General features: G+C 37.7%; 1 protein-coding gene across 8 annotated transcripts in view; it reads left to right on the top strand.

Moving 5' to 3' along the window:
* The window catches only part of Plekha1 (pleckstrin homology domain containing A1), a 52515-nt gene extending 31525 nt beyond the window's left edge, over window positions 1-20990 (top strand). Inside the window, exons 6-13 of one of the 8 annotated variants that reach the window (XM_048338090.1) lie at window positions 4401-4526; window positions 8386-8529; window positions 10511-10579; window positions 12786-12850; window positions 13726-13789; window positions 15626-15715; window positions 16876-16916; window positions 18391-20990. In XM_048338090.1, the coding sequence (XP_048194047.1) occupies window positions 4401-4526; window positions 8386-8529; window positions 10511-10579; window positions 12786-12850; window positions 13726-13789; window positions 15626-15715; window positions 16876-16916; window positions 18391-18598 (807 nt within the window). In that variant the 3' untranslated portion in view covers window positions 18599-20990. Of the gene's footprint in view, window positions 1-4400; window positions 4527-8385; window positions 8530-10510; window positions 10580-12785; window positions 12851-13725; window positions 13790-15625; window positions 15737-16875; window positions 17912-18390 lie in introns of those variants that run through there. The other 7 variants (XM_048338088.1, XM_048338089.1, XM_048338087.1 and 4 more) reach the window with 7 other exon arrangements.
* Window positions 20991-24081: the final 3091 nt, after the last annotated feature.

The raw sequence follows: 24081 nt of genomic DNA, 5'->3' as shown, positions 1-24081 counted from the left end.
AAATAGAGGAATCAGTCTTAAAGGGAATATATCTGTGACTGGAATCTGGAAAAATCAAAAGTTAAAGTGTATTTTCATCTTTGTATTTGTCCTAACAGTTTTGGGTCCTTTTTTGATATTAGGGGATATCCAAGATGATTTATAGTTAATCCTAAGCAGAAAGCCACAGGTTTTAGTTCGTTATTTTAATGTAGGGTATGGGCACTGTCCCTTACTTAGCTTTTTTGATTAAGGCTAGCACTATACCATGTGAACCACAGGTCCACTTCTGGCTTTTTTTTTTTTTTTTTGTGGCCAGTCCTGGGCCTTGAACTCAGGGCCTGAGCACTGTCCCTGGCTTCCTTTTGCTCAAGGCTAGCACTCTGCCACTTGAGCCACAGCGCCACTTCTGGCCGTTTTCTGTATATGTGGTGCTGGGGAATTGAACCCAGGGCCTCATGCATATGAGGCAAGCTCTCTTGCCATTAGGCCATATCCCCAGCCCCCACTTCTGGCTTTTTGATGGTTAGTTGGAGATAAGAGTCTCAGGAACTTTCCTGCACTGATTGAGCTGTAATCTTCAGATCTCAGCCTCCTAAATAGCTAAGGTTACAGGCTTGAGCCACTGGTGCTCACTTTTCCACTGTTTTTAAAGTATATTATCCCAACAGAGTTTCTAATTTAAAAATTGATGCAAATTTTACTGTGAAATTAGTCTTTTTGAAATTGGGACAAAACTCATCAACCTTTTTTATTTAGTTAGTTTTTAAATAGTAACTGGGAGCAAGTAGAAGTGTAAGCTGAATGTAATATTTTGGTTTTAACCAAATACCCTACATGTGCAAAAATGTTAGCCAGACTGGTTAGGTGTAGCATATGACATTAAAAGATCTTATGACCTGGGAGTTTGTATCTGCCTATTTTAGGTTTTCATCTTTATGCACTGTCATTATTCTTGGTGAGTTGAACATTAATCTTCCCTTTAACTTTTGAGAAACCTGCAGCGTTTTCACTTTTTTCAGTCATAAATATTGAAGTCTTGTTTTAGTCATTTTCACATTCCTTAGTCAGTTTTTCCTTTTTTTAGTATTAGAATTTTCTACTGTATACAAATCCCTGCTAAGAATACGTTCAGATCTCATGAAAAACAGTCCATGTTTAAAAAAAAAAAAAGGAAAAAGGAAACCAGGAAAGGCAACAGTCAGAAAAACCCAAGCCTCCTCAGTTCTGACATTAGTTTCTGCCCTGTGAGATGGATCACGTTCCTGATTTTCATTAACAGTTGGCTGATGTAGGGGCATGGGGTGTATGTATGTGTGGTTATCCTGAAAATGATTTAATGTTTAAATTTAGGTTAACCTTTCATTCAGTTGTTTATAGTTTTTGAGGGAGATGACTTTATTTGTGATATTTTGCTTAAATGTTCTTTTTAAGGAAAGAGATGATTACAGCTTAGATCATTTTTGTAAAAATGTAATTCTAAGTGAATATTGGACTTTAACACTGATGTTATGCTATATTTAACATGATTTTATTATGATATAATTTTATATAATTTTTATAATTATAATTATACTTTTATTATAATGATAAATTGGTAGCATTTGATTTAATAGCATAGGCAAAGGTTTTAAATACACTGTTGTTTCCAAAAGAAAAATGAAGAAACTAATATAAATTTCAGTGTACTTGTAGGGTTATATTAAATAATTTTCCTTGAAATTCCCATGCCTAGCTAAACTTACAACTTGTTGGAAAAGAAAATACTGCTTTTTGTAGGGATCCACCTCTTAGCACCTCTCATACAGTTGAATAATTATTCACCCTGTTTACAAGTTGTCTTAATGCTAGTTTCTATTTTTATTGAGATAATAGTGCCACATTTTTCACTGTCAAAGTAACTTAAATACAGGGTGCTCTTAGAAAATACAGTAGGCTTCCTCAGCAAATTGTCCCATGATATGATCTTACTTAAAAAGTAAAATTTTGTCCATTATTGTATTGCTCTAAAAAATACTCCAAATATATAACCTCTTAGAAGAATTCCAGAGGCATTAAGGAATCACTTCTTCCTTTCTGGTGGTTTCTCTTTCTCCTTCCTCCTGACCCCCCCAATAGTGTCTGGCAGCACAGCTTGGATATGCTTGAGAGGTTGGGGGACTCAGCCAGAGGCCTGCGAGGAAGCTTCACAAGGGAGGTGGAATAGGAAGGGGAAGACTGAGAGTTTTAGAATTCATGCAAGAGCTAAATCATTTGTATCCATAGACCTTTATAAAGTTTCATAAAGTGAGAGCACAGGTTTTAGACCAGTCAGTGTTTCTTAAAGTATGGTTTGTGAACTACCTTGTTCAAAAATATCTGTTGCTCTACCTTAAAGTGCAAATTGGGAAGGGCCAATCTATAGATTTATGGAATCAAGAGTTTCTGGATAAGTAGCCTGGGAATCGGGTTTTAATAATATTTCCGATGACACTTGATGCACATTACAGCTTTGAGAACACACTGTTTTGTAATGACCTAGTAAAATGGGAGGATCTTTGAATATGGTATGACTGATGTCCTCTGTAGTTCGCTGAGTAGCCCGTATTTAATTTAATTGAAATGTTTTATGCCACTATTGTGATTGCCAGTAGTATTGTTCATAGTGTTTCTGAAAGACTTCAGGTCCCAAGATATCCTTTAAGTCATTGGAGAGAAACTAAATCATGTTCAACATAATTGGCACCGAATTGTGTTTTATTACATCTTACTCATAACCTTGACCATTTGTCGTTCAGGTTGGGCATTATGGTTCATGCTTAGAATCCCAGCAACTAGGCAGCTGAGACAGAGGATCAAAACTCTGAGGCCAGCCTGAAAACTGCATAGCCAATTTAAGGACAGCCCTGTCTCAAGCAGAACAAAATAAATGAACAGAAAAAAACTACTCAAATGCTGTCTTCATGTTTTAACAGTCTGTAGACAAAAATAATGATTGGCTGGGTCACTTTATTAATCTCAGGTGTATTTTAAATTCTTAGCAAAAGCATTATTCTTTGGTGTTTAGTGAGTTGTTCATATCCAACTATTATCATAGTCATAATTGGCTTATATTGAATGATTTGTCATCATCTAAGTATGAGGACTCCTTAAAAATTCCTAAATGGTTTTATGCTACTTTAGACATTTTGATTTTTTTTTTTTTTTTTTGCCAGTCCTGGGGCTTGGACTCAGGGCCTGAGCACTGTCCCTGGCTTCTTTTTGCTCAAGGCTAGCACTCTGCCACTTGAGCCACAGCGCCACTTCTGGCCATTTTCTGTATATGTGGTGCTGGGGAATCGAACCCAGGGCCTCATGTATATGAGGCAGGCACTCTTGCCACTAGGCCATATCCCTAGCGACATTTTGATTTTTTATATGTATTAAAGATTTAAAAAATTTATTCTGTGATCCAAAGTTAAGTGCTCTGGGGCTAGGAATGTGGCTTAGCGGTAGAGTGCTTGCCTAGCATGCCTGAAGCCCTGGGTTCGATTCCTCAGCATCACATAAACAGAAAAAGCCAGAAGTGGGGCTGTGGCTCAAATGTTAGAGTGCTAGCACTCTTGAGCAAAAGGAAGTCAGGGACAGTGCTCAGGCCCTGAGTTCAAGCCCCAGTACTGGCAAAAAAAAAAACCCCAAAGCCCAAGAAACAAAAAACAACAAAAAAAGTTAAGTGCTCTTATCAGCAAGATGTAGACGATAGTGATTGAGTTTGGAACAAGGTTTCACAACTTGGCTAGAATGTAGATCACCCAGAGTTAAAACCTGCATTTCCTAATGCCTCTCAGCTTCCACGTAATTAATTGATTGATTATTTATTGGCAGTACAGGTGTTTGAATTCAGGGCCTTGGACTTGCTAGGCAGGTGCTCTGTCACATGTGATATGCTTTTGCTTTAGGTTATTTTTCAGATTGGGGGGTCTCATTTTTGCCTGAGTCAACCTCAGACCACAATTCTTCTATGTATTCCTCCTGTGTAGCTGGACTACAGGTGTGCCTCACCACCTCCAGTTTATTTATTGAGATTGGGCATTGTGAATTTTTGGCAAGGCTAGCCTTAAACCATGATCCTCCCAGCATCTTGTCTTCTAAGTAGCTGGGATTGTAGATTTGAGCTACTGTGCCCAACTGTTTCCCCACCTCTCAAATGGATAGGCTTAGCAGCAGGAGGAATGAGAACATGCATGGAGTGGTACCTGTGCAAGTTAGCATTTGGTAAGGGATGCTGTACTATTATAAAGCAGACTGGAGCAGAAAATAACAGGTAAGAGCTTGAAGTACATGTACAATATTGTAAATACCTCATATATGCCTATAAATTACATACAAACAGTTGTGAACAGTAATAAAAAATAGTTGCATAAAAATTTTTGGTTATAAAATGAGTTTCGTTACTATTTCAGGTACCAAAGCAGTCAGACGCGCAGCCCAATTCTGACAACCTGAATCGCCAGGGTGAATGTGGGAAGAAGCAAGTGTCTTACAGAACTGATATTGTTGGTGGTGTACCCATCATTACTCCAACTCAGGTGATATATTCATTCTCCTATCATGTAAGGGGGCTCATTGCACATCGATGTTTTGTTGTCATCAAAATGAAAACAGTGAGCCAAGTGCCAGTGGCTTATGCCTATAATCCTAGCTACTCAGGAGGCTGAGATCTGAGGATCACAGTTCAAAGCCAGCCCAGGCAGGAAAGTTCCTGAATGAATCTCTTGCCTTCAATTAACTATCAGAGAACAAGTGGAGCTGTTGTTCAAAACGGTGTAGCACTAGCCTTGAACAAAATTGCTCAAGGACAGTGCCCAGGTCCTGAGTTCAAGTCAACCAACAACAAAACAAGACCCTAAATTAGTGGATTTACTTAGTTACTAGTTCACTACTCAGTTACTAAAAAATCTTTTTTTTTTGTTCCTTGTTTTACAAACATGTGTTTATTATAAAAATTTTGGTGTTTTACTAGTCACCTAGTTATTCTACATAATTCCTTTTTTTGAATTGGGGGTTCAGTTGTGGGGCTTGAACTCAAGGCCTGGGCGTTGTCCCTTGAGCTCTTTTGTTCAAGGCTAGCACTCTATACCACTTTGAGCCACAGTTCCACTTCCTGTTTTCTGGTAGTTAGCTGGAGATAGGAGTTTCAGGGACTTTCTTGCCTGGGCTGACTGGACTGTGATCCTCAGATCTTAGCCTCCTGAGTAGAATTACAGGTATGAGTGCTGGGCCTCTACATCATTTATAATGACTGCAAGAATTAGTTCTGCCGTGGAATTACATAATTTACAAATCCTTTGTGGAAGTTTCTTCCCCTCTTTTTCTGTTATCTTTCTTATATAAACAATATTGTTTTTTGTTTTGTTTTGGTGGTGGTTTTGGGTTTGAACTCATAGCATCACACTTGGTAAGCTGGTGCTATACTGCTGAGCCACAACCCACCCCTTTTGTATGCTGGTTATTTTTAAGGTAGGGTCTTCTTTCCTGTCAGGTGCATGCCTACACCTCTGCCCATTTTAGGATTCCTGTCCTAGCAGGGATGACAGGGGACATCTCGCTTCCCTCCACTGGGATGCAGTCTTGCAGACCTTTTTTTTTAATTTGTAATTTTTTTTTTCTTATTTATTGTCAAAGTGATGTACAGAAAGGTTACAGTTTCAAATGTTAGGCCTTTGGTACATTTCTTGTACTGTTTTGTTACCTTGCAGACTTTTCTGCTGAGGCTCGCCGCAAACAGTGATCTTTTTCATTCTCAGCCTGCCAAGTAGCAAAGATTACAGACAGGGTCACTGGCACCAAGCTACAGATGAATTTTCTAAAGGATAAGTACCTGGAAGTAAAATTGCTGAATTTTAGTTTGTGAATATATGTAGTTTCTTAAACCTGTTTTTTTTTTTTTCTACAACCTGAAGTCATAAGCCAAATGGAGAAGTGGGACTTTGGCTTAATTTTATCTCAACAGTACTGATAGCTAGATTAAATACATGGGCATTAGGAAAAAATATTAATTTATATACTTAAGTGAAATTAAAACTTTTCTGTGAATTTTTTTTCTGTTGCTATTGTGGGAATTTCTAATGCAAATTAAGTTCCTAGTAGTTGAGAAATCAACATTTTAAAAGAAATTGGAATTTTTATTATTTTTATATCTCTTGAACTTCAAAGATTGATATTTTTGACCTTTCAAGTTATATATTTCATCTTCCGGGTCTTTTGCCAGGGAAAGGTGATTAGTGGAAAGAAATCTTACAACATTAATTACAAAATGCTTTTTTATATTTGTCAAGGGCCATACTAATGAACAAAAATCCTCATGTCAGCAAGAACTTAGTTATTTCCATTCTTAGATTTAAAAAACAAAATGGATGTTTGCTTTTTCCAAAGGTAATGGTTTTAACTGTTGATAGATAGCTAGACTAAGCATTCCCTTTATTATATTTAGTTAACATTAAGGGTAATTCTGTTTACCTGTACTTGTATTAAGCTGTTGTAGTAGTTCATATTTTAATTTGTATTCTTGGGAGATAGCATTTAAAAAATTTCAGTAACTTTATTGCTTTATTTTATCATATACTTTTTAAAAAGATTAAAGTATTATTTGTTCATTCTGAAAGCATTTAAATAATATAGTATCAGAAATGTTAACTGTCATTTTCATGTTTATTTTATTTGTCAATTGTTGGGCACATAGTTAAGTCCTGGGATTAAAAGTTAAGCACATAGTATTGTTCACCTAGATATAAAACAGGTTAAAAATTCCTCAAGATATGTATGACAGCTAACACTTAGCTTTTCTCTTGAGTTTTAGGACTTCTTGAAAATGCTCATTTACTTTATTTGTGGGATTCTAGATTACTGGGTGGTATAAATAAACAGGAAGCCACTACTTTTGGGGACATAAAGTACTAGATATAATTAGTTTTTAAAAAACACTGGGCTTAACGTGTAAAATGAAAACTTCAGCAGTTACAGAAAAGAACATAGGAAATCTTCAAGATCTAGGACTAATCAAGGAGCTCTTAAGCTTGGTGTAATATATCTCATCCTTTTATAAAAGGAAGATGGGTGAATTAGACCTCCTCAAAATTTAAAATGTTTAACTTTTTGAAAATTACTGTTCAGAGGATGAAAAAAAAAGCTACAGGCTGGGAGAAGATACTTGCAAGTCTAACAAAGGAATTGTGGGTAAGGGAAATGTAAAATATTAGTTCAGCTACTCTACAAAGTTTTGGTTCATATGTTTTCATTAAAGTTAATTTGCAGCTACTATTCAATGCATCATTTGCATTCCTAAGCCTTTATCTTAAAGAAATGGCTAATTATGTCCACATGAAATCTTGTACATGAATGTTGATAATAGCTTTATTCCTAGTAGTCAAAAGCTGGGAACAACTCCCACGCCCTTCAATGTGTGTAATAACTGGTAGTATGCCCTTACATGAGATGTAGCACTAAAAAGAAATAAATGATCGATTCAAAGAACAACCTGGGTGAGTCACTAGATAATTATGTTGAATGGCAAAAAAAAAAAAAATCTCAAAAGATTGCCTTTTGTATGGCTCTACTTACATCAGAATTACGGAAATAGTGAACAAATGAATGGTTTTGAAGGATTAGGGATAGGGTAGTAGAAGAAAAACCTGGTGATAATGAATAATTCTGTGTCTTGATTAGTAGTGGTGGACAGATCTTTACATGTACACACAACAAATGAGTGCATGTAAAACTTTTAAAGTCTGAATAGGGTTGTGGAATGTACCAACAGCAGCTTATTGGTTTTGGTGTTCTGTAGATAGTGTCCCTGCTGGGGGAGTCTGATTGAAGGACTCCAGTATGGCTGTTTGGTTTGGTGTAGTTTTATGATCTTTGTACTCGTCATGGCACTTGTACTTGGGGTCTGAACACTGTCCCTGAACTCTTTTGCTCAAGACTAGCTCTCTACCACTTTGAGCCCACAGCCCCACTTCTGGTTCTCTGGTGGTTAATTGGAGATTAGAGTCTCAGCCCTGGCTGGCTTTGAACCATTATCCCTCAGATCTCACTCAGCCTCCTGAGTAGCTAGGATTACAGGCGACAGTCACCAGCCACCTGGCCAGTTTAATGATTTTTTTTTTCCTTTTTTGGTGCTTCTTGTGAATCTTTTATCATTATTTCAAAATAAAAGGCCATTCCCTCCCCCCCCAAAAAGTACTAGATGTAGGATTTTGTAGAAGCAAAGTAGTAGAAATTTGTGCGTTAATGAATGATAGAATGGTTGTGAAGTATCTCAAAAATTTTCACTATAAAATCTCTGTTCCTTACTGCCCTGAGGGATTTTCTGCTTAGGATAACAAGTGAAAGAAGGCTTTGAATGCTCAGTAAGCAAGAAAACAATTTCTTTGTGGTGTTTTATTTTAGAAAGAAGATGTAAATGAATGTGGTGAAAGTATTGACAGAAATAATTTGAAGCGGTCACAAAGCCATCTTACCTACTTTCCTCCTAAACCGCCTCCAGACAGTGCTGTTATCAAAGCTGGATATTGTGTAAAACAAGGAGCAGTGGTGAGTAGCTGAACAAAATGTGAAGGGATCACAAGATGAGCACATGCCAAGCAAGCTTGCAACTTAACATTTCAATGTTTGCTTTATTTTATGAAACACCTAAAATGGAGACCAGAATGCCAGGAAGAGTTGGGATGTAGAGCAGGGTTTGTTCTGTTTTTGTAATGCAGTACTCTTTTTTCCTGTTTCCACTGAGCTTTCTTAACAGCTTCCAGAAAGTTTTTCTGTTGATTCTGCACCACCACTACCACCCTCGAATAACAGGTCAGGGAATGGGCTTACTGTGCCTACAGTAGTGGGGAGAGCAGGCCCAGGGCTCAGGGCCTGCTATTGTTGGACTGACTTACATGGAAAGCTTTTGTGAGCTTTCTAGGCTTCCAGTTTCTTTTGATGTGTGTGTGTGTGTGTGTGTGTGTGTGTGTGTTTATACACACATTATTTTTCTCTAAGGTCTTCTACTTAGTATTTACCATGGGTGAACACAAATTACTTATTTCTTAAATGTTTGTTTACTAGCTGTTTCATAGACCTTTATGTGTGTCTTTAGTTGATTAAGTAATGTATCAGATTCTATCCATGTGTTGCTTTGGGTGGACAAAAACATTGTGTTAGGTATGTATTATCAACCTTGTAATTTGAATTGTGTTGTTTTGATACTTTATGTATGTTTTTAGATCTAGTTTTTCTATACAATTAATATATAAATATATATAGTATACATATATTTTTTTCTTTTTTTGGTGCTGGTCCTGGGGCTTGAACTCAGGGCTTGGGTACTGTCCCTGAGCTTCATTTTCCTCAATGCTAGAGCTCTACCACATGAGCCACACAGCTCTACTCCTGGCTTTTTGGGAGAGGTGGTTAAGTGGAGATAAGAGTCTCATAACTTTCCTGTCAGAGCTGGCTTTGAACCACAGTCCTCAGATCTCAGCCTCCTGAGTAGCTGGGATTACAGGTGTGAGCCACTGGTGCTGGTTGAAAAGAAAACTGTTGTATAAAACCTAGAGCCAAGTGTTTTTTGAAAGGTGTAAATGAGCGGCGTGGACATTGGTACTCCCAAGTGAGACTGCTCCAAGTTAGCCCAGGTATTCCTACACAGACAGCACCATGATGAGGTTACTAAAGATCGAAGGTACTTTTCTGCCTGGGAGAGTACATGCCTGTAATCTCCAGCACTTGAGAGATTCATGAGTGCCAGGCCAGTCTGGACTGCATAAGAAGATCTTGTCTTTAAAACAAAAGTACTCTTCTACAATTTATTCTTTCTATGTGAACTAAATCTTGAGAATGTCGTGAATAAAATGCTTCAAGCGCTCCCATTTGACTGACTGTTCATCGCTCTCTGGCAGTCCAGAAAGTGTTGCTTTAGGTCTCAGAAATTGAAGGCAAGCACCTGAGGTTTCTCTCTGTAGAGAGTTTACAGGACACTGCAGTCAGAATTTCCTCACAGAATTCTCTGATGCATGTGCACACGCGTGTGTGCATGCTAATTGGAGTTTTTGTTTGTCTACCAAGTCTAAAATATTAATAACTTGGAGATATTTTAGCTCCTTAAATGTTTCCTTTCTAGATTCATTGTATTATATACGTACTGCTTCATTCCTATGTGTAAACTACTTGAAGAAGGATTCCTAAGTTTTATAAATGGAGAAACCTGATGTGGTTTAATAACATTTCCCGTGCTTGCTCTTTACTTTGTGGGGGTTGGGTGGTGGGAAGAAAAGGAAATACTTTTTTTCTTTTTTTACTTGAGCATTAAAACTATGAAATAGAGTATCATTAGTAAAATATGAAAACCAGCTACTAAAAGTTGAAGGCTTCATTAGCAAAAGAAACAAGGTTTTATTTACAGCTTCACGAAGAAGGGAGGATAGCAAGGCTTCTGGGTAGTTGGCACGTCTGATTGTGGGTTCATATTGGAGCGATTAAGTAGTTAGTCATCACCATTTGGCATTCTCACATCTGTGTTCATCTCTGGTAGATGAAAAACTGGAAAAGAAGATATTTTCAGTTGGATGAAAACACAATAGGCTACTTCAAATCGGAACTGGTATGTGCTATGTCCTAAGTATTCTTTACAAATGCCTGAAAAATGTAATGATTGTATGCTATTCCCTATTTTTAGAATAATCCAGTTCTAGTTTTGAGAGGTACCAATAGTTCAGTTTATTATGTTGTGATTTTTTTTTTTTGCTAATACAATGTTCCTAAATATATCTTACATAAAACTGTGTCATGATTTGGGGCTGGGGATATGGCCTAGTGGCAAGAGTGCTTGCCTCGTATACATGAGGCCCTGGGTTCAATTCCCCAGCACCACATATACAGAAAACGTCCAGAAGTGGCGCTATGACTCAAGTGGCAGAGTGCTAGCCTTGAGCAAAAAAAAAGAAGCCAGGGACAGTGCTCAGGCCCTGAGTCCAAGCCCCAGGACTGGCCAAAAACAAACAAACAAACAAAAAAAACTGTCATGATTTCAAAGAGGCATTCTGTCTTGAAAGATCTAAAATTATCAGCACCTCCTCATCTGTAAACTTCCTCTGTAGGATCATTGGAAGATTGATATAAGGTTTTAACTCTCTAAAGGTCAACATTTAAACCTTTGTATTTCCGCTTCTCAGCCCTCTCTTGGTATTTTCTTTTCCTGATCAGACTGATTCCTAAGTTGCATTACTTGAGATGGTTTGACCTATCTGAAGGTAGACTTAAAAATTAGGAGTCCTCGTCCACTGGTCCAAATAGTGGCATTTAAAAGTCGTCAGGTGACATGAGTTCTTCAATCCATGGTTCCATAAATTGATGTAATTATATAGAATCTTTGAGAGAAGACCCATGTACATTACTTAAATGAAGGCATCAGAGGAGATGCTTGAGGCTATTTCCTGTCAAAATGTATAACCTGAATCTCAGAGTGAATAATCATCAGACAAACCCAAATTGGGAATGAAATAACTGACCTGAAAAATTTAAAACTGTAAAGAGAGAGAGAGAGAGAGAGAGAGGAAGGGAGGGGGGTAGGGGAGGAGGGAGGGGGAGAGGGAGACAGAGAGGGAAAGAGAGAGAACCAAAGAACAATTCCACAGGAGAGGAGACTAAGGACATGATAGCCAAAAATAAGATTGTATCCTATATTAACCTTGGGTAGAAAAGAGGTCATTTTTCTTTTGCTATATAAAGGATATTTGTCAGGTAATTAATGGAATCAGAATGTGGTTTGTGAATTTGACAATAGTATTGTGTTATGGCCAAGTTTCTGGGTTCCCTAACTGGACCATGATTATATAAGAACATGTGTATGTTTTAGGCAATGTACAGCAAAGTAGTTGTAAGATGTACCATTATCTACAACCTGCCTTCAAACATTTCAGGAAAAATATAATCACGTATATATTTTATATACACATGCGTAGGTCTATTAACATTTTATAAAACAAGATTTAAGGTATATAGAAATAATTTGTATCACTTTTATAATTCTCTTGTGGTCAGAAGTTATTTCAGAATAAAAGTATTTTGTAAAGCTCTCTAAAAATTTATCATTAAAAGAACAAATGTTCTGTCATGGTTTACTTTTTTTTTCCTCCTTGGTGCTGCATAAAGTGAGGCATATCTTAATTTCATGATAGCATTTTTAGTGATAAAGGAATTAGTGTTTAATGAATTTTAAAAAAAATTACTGCCGTGCTACTAGGAATCAGTGTGTCTTATGTCTTATAATTGTTTCTTATATTTAATTATGTTACTTAATGTCAAATCATCAGTTTCCTTAGGAGAATAAACCCTGATAGTTTAGGTTGCAACATAAACCTAGATTGTATGTAGGCTATTGAAGATGGGAGATAAAAACATTTAAAATGTAGTAGATGTCTCAGCATTTAGTAAACATACATTTTGATAAGTGGTGCTTGTTTTCCTAAGAAAGTGATGTGTGTAATGGGACAGCTTTGAGTCAAGCTGGATGACTGATGCCCAAATGGCATTCCAAAGAGGAAGTGTTACAGTAACTGAGTCACCCCATCCACTGGGGACCTACCCTGCTGGCTAATTAATGGGTTTTCATAAGCTGCCCTGAGCTCTTAGAGCAACTGTAGCTAAGAGAATGGAATTTGAACTGTTTTAATTCTGAATGGCTCAACTGGTTAAGTTTTAGTTGTACTTCAAGAAAGATGAATGCAACTCCAGATAAGGCAACTAGCCCTCAAAAGGATTTTAAGAAAAAAGTCCTGAATCTGTTTTTTTTTTTAATATTTGGCCAGGAAAAGGAACCTCTCCGGATAATACCGCTTAAAGAAGTTCATAAAGTCCAGGAATGTAAGCAAAGGTAAGGAACTGCTTTGGCTGTACATTGGCACATGTTTTTATTGCAGCTTGTACTTTCCCTTTTAGTTTTAATGGTATCTTTTAGTTCCTCATAGTTGGGAAATGTTAGAATTTTCAAAATTTTGTTTATATGAAAACAAAACTCAGTATTGAAAAGGAAAAATTGAACAGAATGACCCTATCAGATTTGGCAAACCGTTGTATTAATTTTCGTGCTTAAAAGATGTTGCAGAATAGATCATTATAAAAAATAAACTAGCAAAAAATTAATAAAATTAAAAGAAGTTGGAGGTGTGGTTTAGAGTGTCAGCTAACCAGCAAAAGTGTCAGATCAAAAGTTCAACTCTTGGGCTGGGGATATGGCCTAGTGGCAAGAGAGCTTGCCTCGTATACATGAGGCCCTGGGTTCGATTCCCCAGCACCACATATACAGAAAATGGCCGGAAGTGGCGCTGTGGCTCAAGTGGCAGAGTGCTAGGAGCAAAAAGGAAGCCAGGGACAGTGCTCAGGCCCTGAGTCCAAGGCCCAGGACTGGCCAAAAAAAAAAAAAAAAAAAAGTTCAACTCTTGTTCTCAGACACACACACACAAAAAGAAATAAAAAAAAAAATTAGGTGGGCCAGGGTTGACTTGAATGAACAAGTTTCTTCACATTTAGAAGCTTTGGACTTCAAAGTTGCCTTATGAACCTTTTCTAAAGCCAGGTAACTACATAAAAAATATTGTTTAATACAAAAAAATGGGGAAATAATTGGGCTTCTGCTAAATTAAATGGTTTTACTTGATTCATAACTTGACACTGAGTAAACAAGTGAAAGAAAGACTGCATTCAAACAACTGCTGTTTAAGTGCAATTGGATGATTTTGTTTTCAACAGTGACATCATGATGAGGGACAACTTGTTTGAAATTGTAACAACATCTCGAACTTTCTATGTTCAGGTAAGACTTAATCAGAGACTAGATCTTCTCATAAGGAATCCACAACTTTAGAAGTGAAATAAATATAAATAAAGCATGTTGCTTTTGATATTAAAAGTATAACCACACTTCTTTCATTAAATATTGTGTAAAGGATTGTTGGTAGGTTATATGTTCAGGAATGGGTTACTTATGATGAATGAGTGAAATGGAACTAAATGGTCTATGGAGTCAAGGAAATGTTATTTTAACTCAGATTTTAAGTATATATCATCAGATTCAATTAACTTTACATGTTTTGGAACTTTGTCTATTATATCATTTTTGGCCATTTCATTAAATGAGAGGCTCAAATACCCATAATCAAAATGGCAGTAGATACAGTTTTTCTGTTAGTAGGCATCTGAATTTAAATTTAAAATGTACTTTTTGTTTACTACATTGAATTACTTAAATAGAATGGTTTTTAAGAGCTTAGTTGATGGTTCCACGAAAGTTACCTATGCTTATTATTACAAAGAAATGAAGAAAATGGTAGTTTATAACATAATTTCATGTTCAGAAAGACTTTTTTTCCCCCGATTTTTTTTTTTTTTTCCCATCCTGGGGCTTGAACTCAGGGCCTAGGCCTTGTCCCTGAGCTTTTTTTGCTCAAGGCTAGCACTCTACCAATTTAGCCACAGTGCCACTTCCAGCCTTTTCTGAGTAGTTTATTGGGGATTAGAGTCTCGTGGACTTTCCTGCCCAGGCTGGCTTTGAACCCCAATCTTCAGGTCTCAGCCTCCTGACTACAGGTGTGAACCACTGGTGCCTGGATATTCCTGCTTATAACAAGTGAGGTGATACTAGCTGTAGAGTTAAATACTATTTTGCATATTGTTATTTTTTCCCATATATTAAAAATTGCCTGAGAACCGTTTTTCATTGTATATGGATGTTGTTGTACAAGTAAATTGTTTCTCCATATTCTGTGACTGAGCCATTCACTTACATCATTTTCATATATCTTCTATGATATATAATGTATCTTTGGACAAAAATTTGCCTGAATTTTTTTCTGATTTTTTTTTTTTAAGGATAAGTTTCTAGGTGAAGTTTTAGGCATCCGCTTTAATCTCTTAATTCTGTCCGATTGATTTATAGAATTGTGCTTCTATTAGCAGTAAAGAAAGGAAAGTACATTTTATCTTTTGCTTGCTTTAAAATGTCCTTGTTACTATATCATTGGTTCAAAGATGTTCTGTATCTTTTAACATTTTTGAACTTTTAGATACTGGTGTCTAGAAGCAAGAAGTCATATTTTCACTGTTTCATACCCTTGTTTAATTAGATTAATTTCATAATAAGATGTTAAATTCATGTTGGAAGCCTGTCGTTTTCTGGAAATACGGTTCTTTTGTATATGACCATCAGTAGTTCTTTAATAGTTCAGGGTACTGTTGGAAGTTATTTCAAGAAAAATATTAAGTGTCAAAATGTTTGTCTTCTAATGATACAGTTTTAGACATACAATGTGGTGTATATGTATATATATGTATATATTTATATTTGTAGTTGACTCAGTGGCATAGTCGGTAGAACAAAGAATGGCTTTATTCCTCTCTCATCTTCTTTGCAGAAGTATGCATTATTAGCACTTTTTGATGTGTCTGATCTTAAAATACTAAAGTGCCCAACTTGTGTCTTACGAAGAAAAATCTGGTTTAAAATACTTCTAAAAAATTGTTTGTAATGCCATTGCCCTAGAATAATTTTGTAGGTAATAGCATAAGTTACCAAAATAAATACATTTGATTGGTAGAAGTACAAAGCCATTTTGAGGAAGTATTGATTGAATGAGCACTTTGTTTCCTTTAGGCTGATAGCCCTGAAGAGATGCACAGTTGGATTAAAGCCATCTCTGGTGCCATAGTAGCACAGCGAGGACCTGGCAGATCAGCCTCTTCTGTAGGTTTCCTGCTCTCTGGGGTGAGACTCCCAAGGGTCCTCCATCCTGTTGAATTGTTTTCCTTCCTCTGACCCTTAATCCCTCTTTTCCTCCTTTGTTGAGATTTATTTGCATGTTGACTTTCATACAAATTGGACTTGCAAAAAAATAATGCCTTTCTAATTTATTGCTGCCTAGTAGCGTTACGTATACATAACTTTCTGTGTGCACTGTGTTGTGTTAAATGCACAAGCAGGGCAACTAAGGAATAAATGTTTCCTTGCTTTGTTTTAGCAATTCTTACTCCTTAGTAGTTTGACACTTAATATGGTATGTGGCCTAATTGTGTAAGACACTTTCAATTCTAGTGTTACATTTTGTGACATCCCATTTCCTCTTTACTGCCCTAATTTCAATTAAGTTTTATTCGGCTAATAGTGTCATAAGATTACTGGCCAAGCAGGAGCCTTAAATGCAGTTTTGTGCTCTCATTTAGTTTTTTATATTTCATGTTTTTATTCTAATTTAGTATGTTAATATAAAAATTTGCTTCTGAAAACTACTGTGATTATCTTTGTGAATGTTACGATATAAAATTGAAATGAAATGTTTTATTTAGAAATAGTAAGACAATATTTTCTGTTGTTGAGGTTTATAGCAAGAATTAGGTTTTGCTTTGGAATACTTTAGCTGCTCATCTTTGATCTAAAAATACAAATCCTGCTGAAAAATGAAAATGTATAGTATCACCAGCAGAAGTGGTCTAATATGTAATATGATAGCCTTTATTATTTAGACTCACTATATGTGCAGCTATATGTTCCACACATTGTAGGTTTTCCTGGATAGTATTATCTTCTCCCAATAGTACTGCCTATAAAGAGTAATTTTTCTCATTTCTTAATTCTACTGATATCTTTTGGGATATCTAAGAAGCCATCTTCCTAGGTGTTAATTTTGTAACTGCATATATTTCATGTAACTTTTTCAGTAATCGAGTATGAGATTCTCTGCAAAAACAGTGTCTGTTGGGAAGAGGAGAAGGTGGAGAAGGGTGTTTGTGTTTTGTGCTTTGTGGTGGGGCCAGTTGGACTAGCTATGACTATCAGCGGGACTTTCTCTCTTCCTTCCTCTCCTGAGTCTAGGTTAACTCTAATCGTAGCTTTGCACTGTGTTCCAGATGCGGCAGGCCAGAAGGCTGTCGAACCCTTGTATACAGAGGTATACATCAAGAACTGGTGAATGCAGCACGTATGTGGGCGCTCACGCAAACGTGCCTTCTTAGTAGAGGGCCCGGACTTACTTACTGACAACTGACCTTAGAAAGTTGAGTTAATAACCAAACTGCCTTTCGCAGTTGTCACAACTGACTTTGTCAACACTAACACAAACTACTTCACTAGAGACATCAAGTTGAGTATGTGCACTTGATATTAAAGAAATACAACTTTACTAATGCAAAGAGACATTAAAGGAGCTTCTAAAAATTAATTGACCGAACTGCTGCAGGAGTTTCAGTTTTTAAAAGTTTATGTATTTTGAAACATTTTAGATCATAGTTTATAAATGCACCTTTAAGGAAATACATGCACTTTACAGAAATTACATGTGAATTTGTGCATGCAGATACATCGCATAGGCTGTATATTGTTATGTTTTGCATGGCATTTTAAATCGCCAGTGAAATTTAGCCATGTAATAAGACTTCATAGTGTTTTCTAACACTTTGTTTTCAAAGCTACTAGTATCATAAAGCAACACACTCTACTAGGAGCTGCATAGTTGCAGTGCCTTTAGAATGGTCATGTTTAGTGGTATCTTCGGATTTGACCTAGTTAGAAGCATATCAGAATATTTATAATTGGTATTGTTTCACCAAAATAAATACTGAATTGTACCCTTTAAAATCTTACACCCTGTGAATATACCACATGCATACAACTAAATAGATGATGAATTAGAAAGTGAAAAGGCTTTGGTACTTTTGGCGGCAGTGAAATTCCGGAAAGCAAAACTGTTTTTTCGGACTGCTAGACAAAATGATGTTTGAAAAATCTTGATTCTTGCCTATTAATGAAACTGTTGAAGCTAGCCACCAGTGGCTCCTACCTTGAGAATAAAAGGATCAGAATTCAGAAGCCAGTCTGGACAGAAAAGTTCAAAGGAACATACTTCGAAAATAAAACTAGGGCTGGAGGTGTGGTTCAAGTGGTAAAGTGCCACTAACTAAGTGTGAGGCATTGAGTTCAAACCTCAGTACCACCCTAAAAGCATCTTTCATTATTTATGTTCACTTTATTTTTATCTTTTTAAAATGCATCAATTCCCATTGCCAGTGGAGCCTATACTCTTAGATAAAAGGATTAGGCTGGTAGCCTACCTTTTAAACACTTTCTGGTTACAGTTGGAACACTGTTTCCCACTTTAGGCTGCCTTAAAGGATCATAAACTACTGAATGCAGCTTTGGTGACAGAACTAGCTTCTTAATGGAAATGGGGTTTTGGCTGTCATTGCTTTGAACTCACCTCTAAAATTGCATTGCTTTGGGAAAGAGCTTGGCACGTGTATGCTGCATGGTTCATGCTTCTGCTTTGAGTGTGTGTGTGTGTGTTTTTCAGAGAATCAAGTCTCACGCTGAGTTATTCGCTTGGTTATTAAGGACTGACTGGGTTTGACCACTGCTACTCTTTCCAGGAGCATTCCGGCTGTCCTTCAGAATGCAAGCACGCTCCCCGGCCTGCCGGCGCCACCGCCGCCTCACATTCCGCAGCCTGTCGCAGCCACTCTCTGGTCTCCAGCTTTACCATGGAGAAGCGAGGATTTTACGAATCTCTTGCCAAGGTCAAGCCAGGGAACTTCAAGGTCCAGACTGTCTCTTCAAGAGAACCAGCTTCCAAAGTGACTGAGCCAGCTCTGCTAAAACATCAAAGTAAAAATGGCCCTCAGGAAAAAGATCACGCCCCAGTGGACCTGGATGATGCAAGCCTTCCAGTGAGCGATGTGTAAGATGGAGGCCTGGGGGGCCTCCAGCCCGTGCACCCAATCCTCAGGGTCCTTTCATGAGGCTGTCGCCAAAGATGATAAATAGTGAGATGGGTTAGTGCGCACATTGTGCGGCCTCCTAGGTGTGCCCTCTATAAGCCCCTAAACCAAGAAGCTAGGGAGTGGCCAAACGGAATGTCATTTAAGAAAGAGAGAAAAACACCGAATCGTTTCAGTATCAGTTGTTTGAGGCTGTGTGTGTTCTCATTTGGGTGGTAAAAAGGTATTGTGGAATTCTTTTTCCCTAGTGACTTTGACAATTTAAATGTTTTAACAACTTAAAACATTAAAAATGCTTACTAATTATTTTGGTCATTTAAAAATGCAACTATGACTTCCTATTAAATGTTCAATGTTTTTCTTATTGGTTACTATTATCAAATGGAGTATTGCCAGATTAAGATTCCTAAACTCACAGTGTCTGTGGTGCTGCCAAACGTATGCTGCAGGGTGGACTGTTTTGAAATGGACGTTTTTGATATTCTGGATCTCAAGCTGAGTGCTAGGTGTTGCGTAGAAGATAAGGTATGATTAGACCATTGGTAAGGATGGTGGGTTGTAGAAGAGGGGGAAAATAGGCATTCAAGCAACTGTGTCTGAGATACTTATTTGAAAAGCTTAGTCAGGACTTGCAGTTGTCAGTGCTTTATTCAATGAAAATTACTTGGTTAGATATGTTTGGAGATCTGATTTTCTTATCAAAGTTTTGTATATAGTTCTTATTTTGATATTTGAATCAGTGAAAGACCTCAAGTTTATATGTAAAGTCATAACTGCCCTTAGTCATGAAATGGTGTGGCCTCGACTTTTCTGTCATTAATAACCTGTATTCAAGTGCCTGTGTTTTTTCATCTTGTCTAGGAATATGCTCAGAAGTCCTCTATGATTGGCTTTAAACATTGGGATAAAATTAATATTCAGTAGAATAGTTAAATGTGCTAATAAATAAGATAGCATTTTATGTTAGATATACCAGAATTCTGGTATTCTACTACCTGTGCAATATATGTTTTTTTAAAAACGAATTTGAGTATACATTTAATCTTGGGGATATCATAAATCTTAGCACCTCTCTAAAGAATTCTTAGTTTCAAGAGTTGAATGATAGACCTGTTTGAGCAAGTACCGTTTTGTGGTTCAGTCTTGAATATTTGCTTTAAGAAAAGAAGTCTTGAATTTCACATGCTGCTATTTTTATGATATTTTACCATTTTACAGTACTGTTTTGTTTTGAATTAATGCATATCACCATTGTTTCTTTGTTGTTGTTGTTTTTCTGTCAGTCGTGGGGCTTGAACTCAGGGCCTGAGCTCTGTCCCTGAGCTTTTCAGCTCAAAGCTAGTGCTCCACCACTTTGAGCCACAGCGCCACTTCTGTTTCTTTTTATTTTCTAAGATGACTTCTTGTCTAAGAGAGAAGAATTTGCTACTACCATGGTAGGTAGGGTCCAGAGGTTGTAGGATAGATTTTACTAGAATTATACGGTATCTATTGGTTTAAAAATCCATATGCCTAAGAATGCCCACTCAACTTTTTATTCATAAGCTAATTTTTTAAAGCTGTATTTAGGTTTTTCTCTTTTGCACCTTGGTTTGAAAGGGTAGAATGAAAGGGTTTAGATAGTTCCTACTTTTTCTGCTGACATAGCCATTGTAATGGCTCTTCTGAAAGTTCCTTTCTCATGAACACACCTAAGAAATCTCGTGTAGACCCTTTGCAGTACCCAAGCACGCCATGACACTTTCTTTGGCGCAACTCCCCCATTGCATGCCAGGTTAGCATATTCCGTCTGGTATTGATAATTTGATATATTTCATGGTGGCAAAATACTAGCTCTATTTTGAAATGTTTTATTTAGAACTACCCTTACTTAATAGCATAGGAAAATGTTCTTGTGATTGTCAGGGTCTCTTAATATTTATCTCAATTCTTTTTTAACTCTATGGGAATTATTTAATTATTTTAAAACTTACACTTTTTTCTGTAAATACGTCACATCTGAAGTGTCACAAAATCTGACATCCCTTATTATGTGCTGCATTTTTCCTGTGTGTATAACATGTCTTCTTTCGCAGTGGGAATGTGTGCGTCCCAGCGTTCACTGTTACCTCTGTTACCCTGTACGTGTCAAACTGGTTGAACACTGTAATGACTTGAGAATAAACTGCTCAAAATTCCTCCGACCTATTTCTTATTTCACTTGGTGTCTGTGTGAAAAAGTCAGTGGAATAAGGACAGAATATGTTTGCTTAACTGACTTGAACATACAGACTGAAGGGTGGTAATTATTTGGTAATCTCTGAAAGAATAGGAAACTGAGGCATTTTCATGTGACTTGTACAAGAAAAAATTTTTTTTGGAAAAAAAAGTTCTCAGAAGCCACGTTCAGTCTGTGATCTGTGGAGCACATCTCAGGTTGCCGGGCTGCTTTCTGTGTGCGTGGTTACTGGTGGATGAAATGCAGAATCCGCGCAATGCAGAGGGCGCTGGCTCTCCAGCGGGGCTAGTGAGGCGCACCATAACTCCACATCCAAGCTGGGCGCTCATGGTCACATCTACAACCCTGACTACTTAGGAGGAGGCTGAGGTCCAAGAACCCAGGCTGTCTTCATTTAAGTAGCAAAAAGCTTGGGGCTGGAGGTGTGGCTCACCAGCCATGCGTGGAAAAAGCCCACAGAGAGCTCAAGGCCCAGGGTTCAAGTCCCAGTCCTGTCACGTGTGCTTTTGTCTCCCTTCCCTACCGCCCCTGCCCTCCTGCCACTGCCGCAAGCCTTCCAGGTTCCTTTGCTTAGGGTAGGAGTTCCTGGACCGCCTGGTGAACACTGGCCAGTCTATCAAACCATTATTGGCACCCAGGTGAAGCTCAAACACTTCTTGAAGTGAGAACGGAGTGCTAGTAATAAATGACTGAACTTTATACTTCTACTGTTAAATACAAATCATTCAGTTCAAATTCTGAAATATTGGGCTGGGGATATGGCCTAGTGGCAAGAGAGCTTGCCTCGTATACATGAGGCCCTGGGTTCAATTCCCCAGCACCACATATACAGAAAACGGCCAGAAGTGGCGCTGTGGCTCAAGTGGCAGAGTGCTAGGAGCAAAAAGGAAGCCAGGGACAGTGCTCAGGCCCTGAGTTCAAGGCCCAGGACTGGCCAAGAAAAAAAAAATTCTGAAATATTCTTTTTACAGAGAAACTCTCAATGAGTTTAGATGTCTTTTGCCCCTTGTGGCTAGCTAATTGTGAGCTAACCCTTGCTGCTTTTCCTCTTGTCTTCGTACCCATCAGACCTGTCCTCTGACATGAAGCCAAGGTGGACTTTGTAACCCCAGTCTCCTCTCACCTGTTCAGGTCCTGTTGAGCTCCTGGTACCACTTTGTTCCTGCCAATCATTGCTCAGGGCAGGAGTTTGTTGATTTTTCACAAAAGTTGTTTAACATCTTAAAAGATCACCTAGTTGAATCCCCTACTACCATTACTAGGTGTAAAAAATTGAAGACCCCAGGTAGGACGAGGCTTTGGGGTAAATCAGCAACAAGGTTGGACGGTTGGCTTCTCACTGTACTTGAGAAGGCCTTGCGGAGCTTTACCTTGGCCTTGGCTAGGTCTGCCTGGCTGTGTCCCAGCTGTCCCCTTGGAACTCCTCCCTGCCTCCAAGCTGCATTCTTTCGTGTTCTACTCATTTCCTCTCACTTGCTCTGAAATACTTCTTCATTGCTGGCTGTTGGGTCTCAGTTCATTCAAACAGCTTGTGAAAGTCTACCCATGGAACAACAGCCTGCCTGCCCGGTATGCGTCCTGTTTGTCTCTACTGCCCCTGCAGTGTGGAATGCAAGGACCCTGAGCTTTGGGGCAGCAGTTCTCTCATTGAGGGTTTTTGTTTTTTATGCTTCCTTTCACACCACAGACACCAATCTGTGAAAGGAAGGGGAATATTTATATTGCTGCTATTTATGAAGCATTTTAATTATTTTCAAGATAATTTGAGTTTAAAGAGATTTCAATGTTTTATCAGATCATATCAATTTATTCTTCTAGACCGAGGTTTCCTCTTTTTTAACCTTTTATTCATCAACAGAATAATAGCATACAAGTGGTTAGACCTTAGGGTCAACAAATCGTAGACATTATTTGAATCATTTATTTTGGAAAATTAGCAAGCCTGCATGATGGTAATATTTAAACATGCATGTTTTTCTAGGAAAATGTTGCAAAAATTTCTCAGTATTTTGTACTAAAGTATGATTTATTGCATATTCTAGCTAAGAAAAATGGTTTATTGAAAGCTCAGTTTTTACAAAAACTATGTATAGTTTGCAACTCGATTTGGTGAATATAAATTGGTATAGTAATTAAAAAATGAATGACTCACCTATGAAATATAGTATGATCTTCAGATAAATCAGTTTATTAAGAAATGAGGATCATTCGACTGAGGCTTCCTGATCAAAAGTGCTACTACATGTGTTGCCCAGGTTTATAGCAGCTATGGGCGGTGACATTTTTTGTTATCTTCAGCCCCACCCACTCAGACAAGTAACTGGCCTCCCAGTCTGTGGTTCTATATGTCCCATTGGGCCCCAGACACACTGCTCTGGCCTTGATTACTGCTGTGGTTCTGTTAATGCTTCTCATGTCCCTCTAGCTGTGTTTTATGCACACATTTTTAATTAAAGCTTAGTTACAGACTTCTATCCATTTTTAGAAACTCATTTGAATTAAAACTAAGCCAACAATACATGACTAAAACAAAAAATCCTGTCTTTTACCTTATTCCTTTTGCCTTAATGTCTCTCCCAGTTCTATATACAGCAGCTGTCTATAGGTGTCCTGGGCCATGGATTCAGCTCAGCTCAATTCCTTCCATGTCTCAGTTTGGACAAGTGTTTTAAGGTTTAAAACATAACTTTCTACATATGATGTAAAAATTGCCAGAATTGAATAAAACATAGCCTCTTTCCTGTAAATTTTTAGTAACCAGACATTGGTGACCAAACCTGTAATCCTAGCTACTGAGGAGGCTGAGGTCTGAGGACTGCAGTTTGAAGCTAGCTGGAGCTAACAAGTCCATGAGACTTTATCTCCAATTAACAAAAAGCTGGAAGTGGAGCTATGGCATTGAGCAAAAAGGGGGGGGGGACAAAACTCAGGGATAGTATCTAGGCCCTGAGTGCAAGCCCCAGGATGTACACATACACACAATCAGATGTTTAAACTACAGAAAACTAAGAAGGGAAATCCTCTAGTTTTTTGCTCTCACAAAAGTGGAGTCATTTCCCAGCTTTCCTACTACTTTTAGTCGCAGTCCAGTTATTTTATTTCTGTGGTACCCAACGATGATCAAG

The sequence above is a fragment of the Perognathus longimembris genome, chromosome 2 (assembly GCF_023159225.1).
Source record: "Perognathus longimembris pacificus isolate PPM17 chromosome 2, ASM2315922v1, whole genome shotgun sequence".
Lineage (NCBI taxonomy): Eukaryota > Metazoa > Chordata > Mammalia > Rodentia > Heteromyidae > Perognathus > Perognathus longimembris.
Note: the sequence above shows the minus strand (reverse complement) of the source record. Positions and strands in the feature narration are given on the sequence as shown.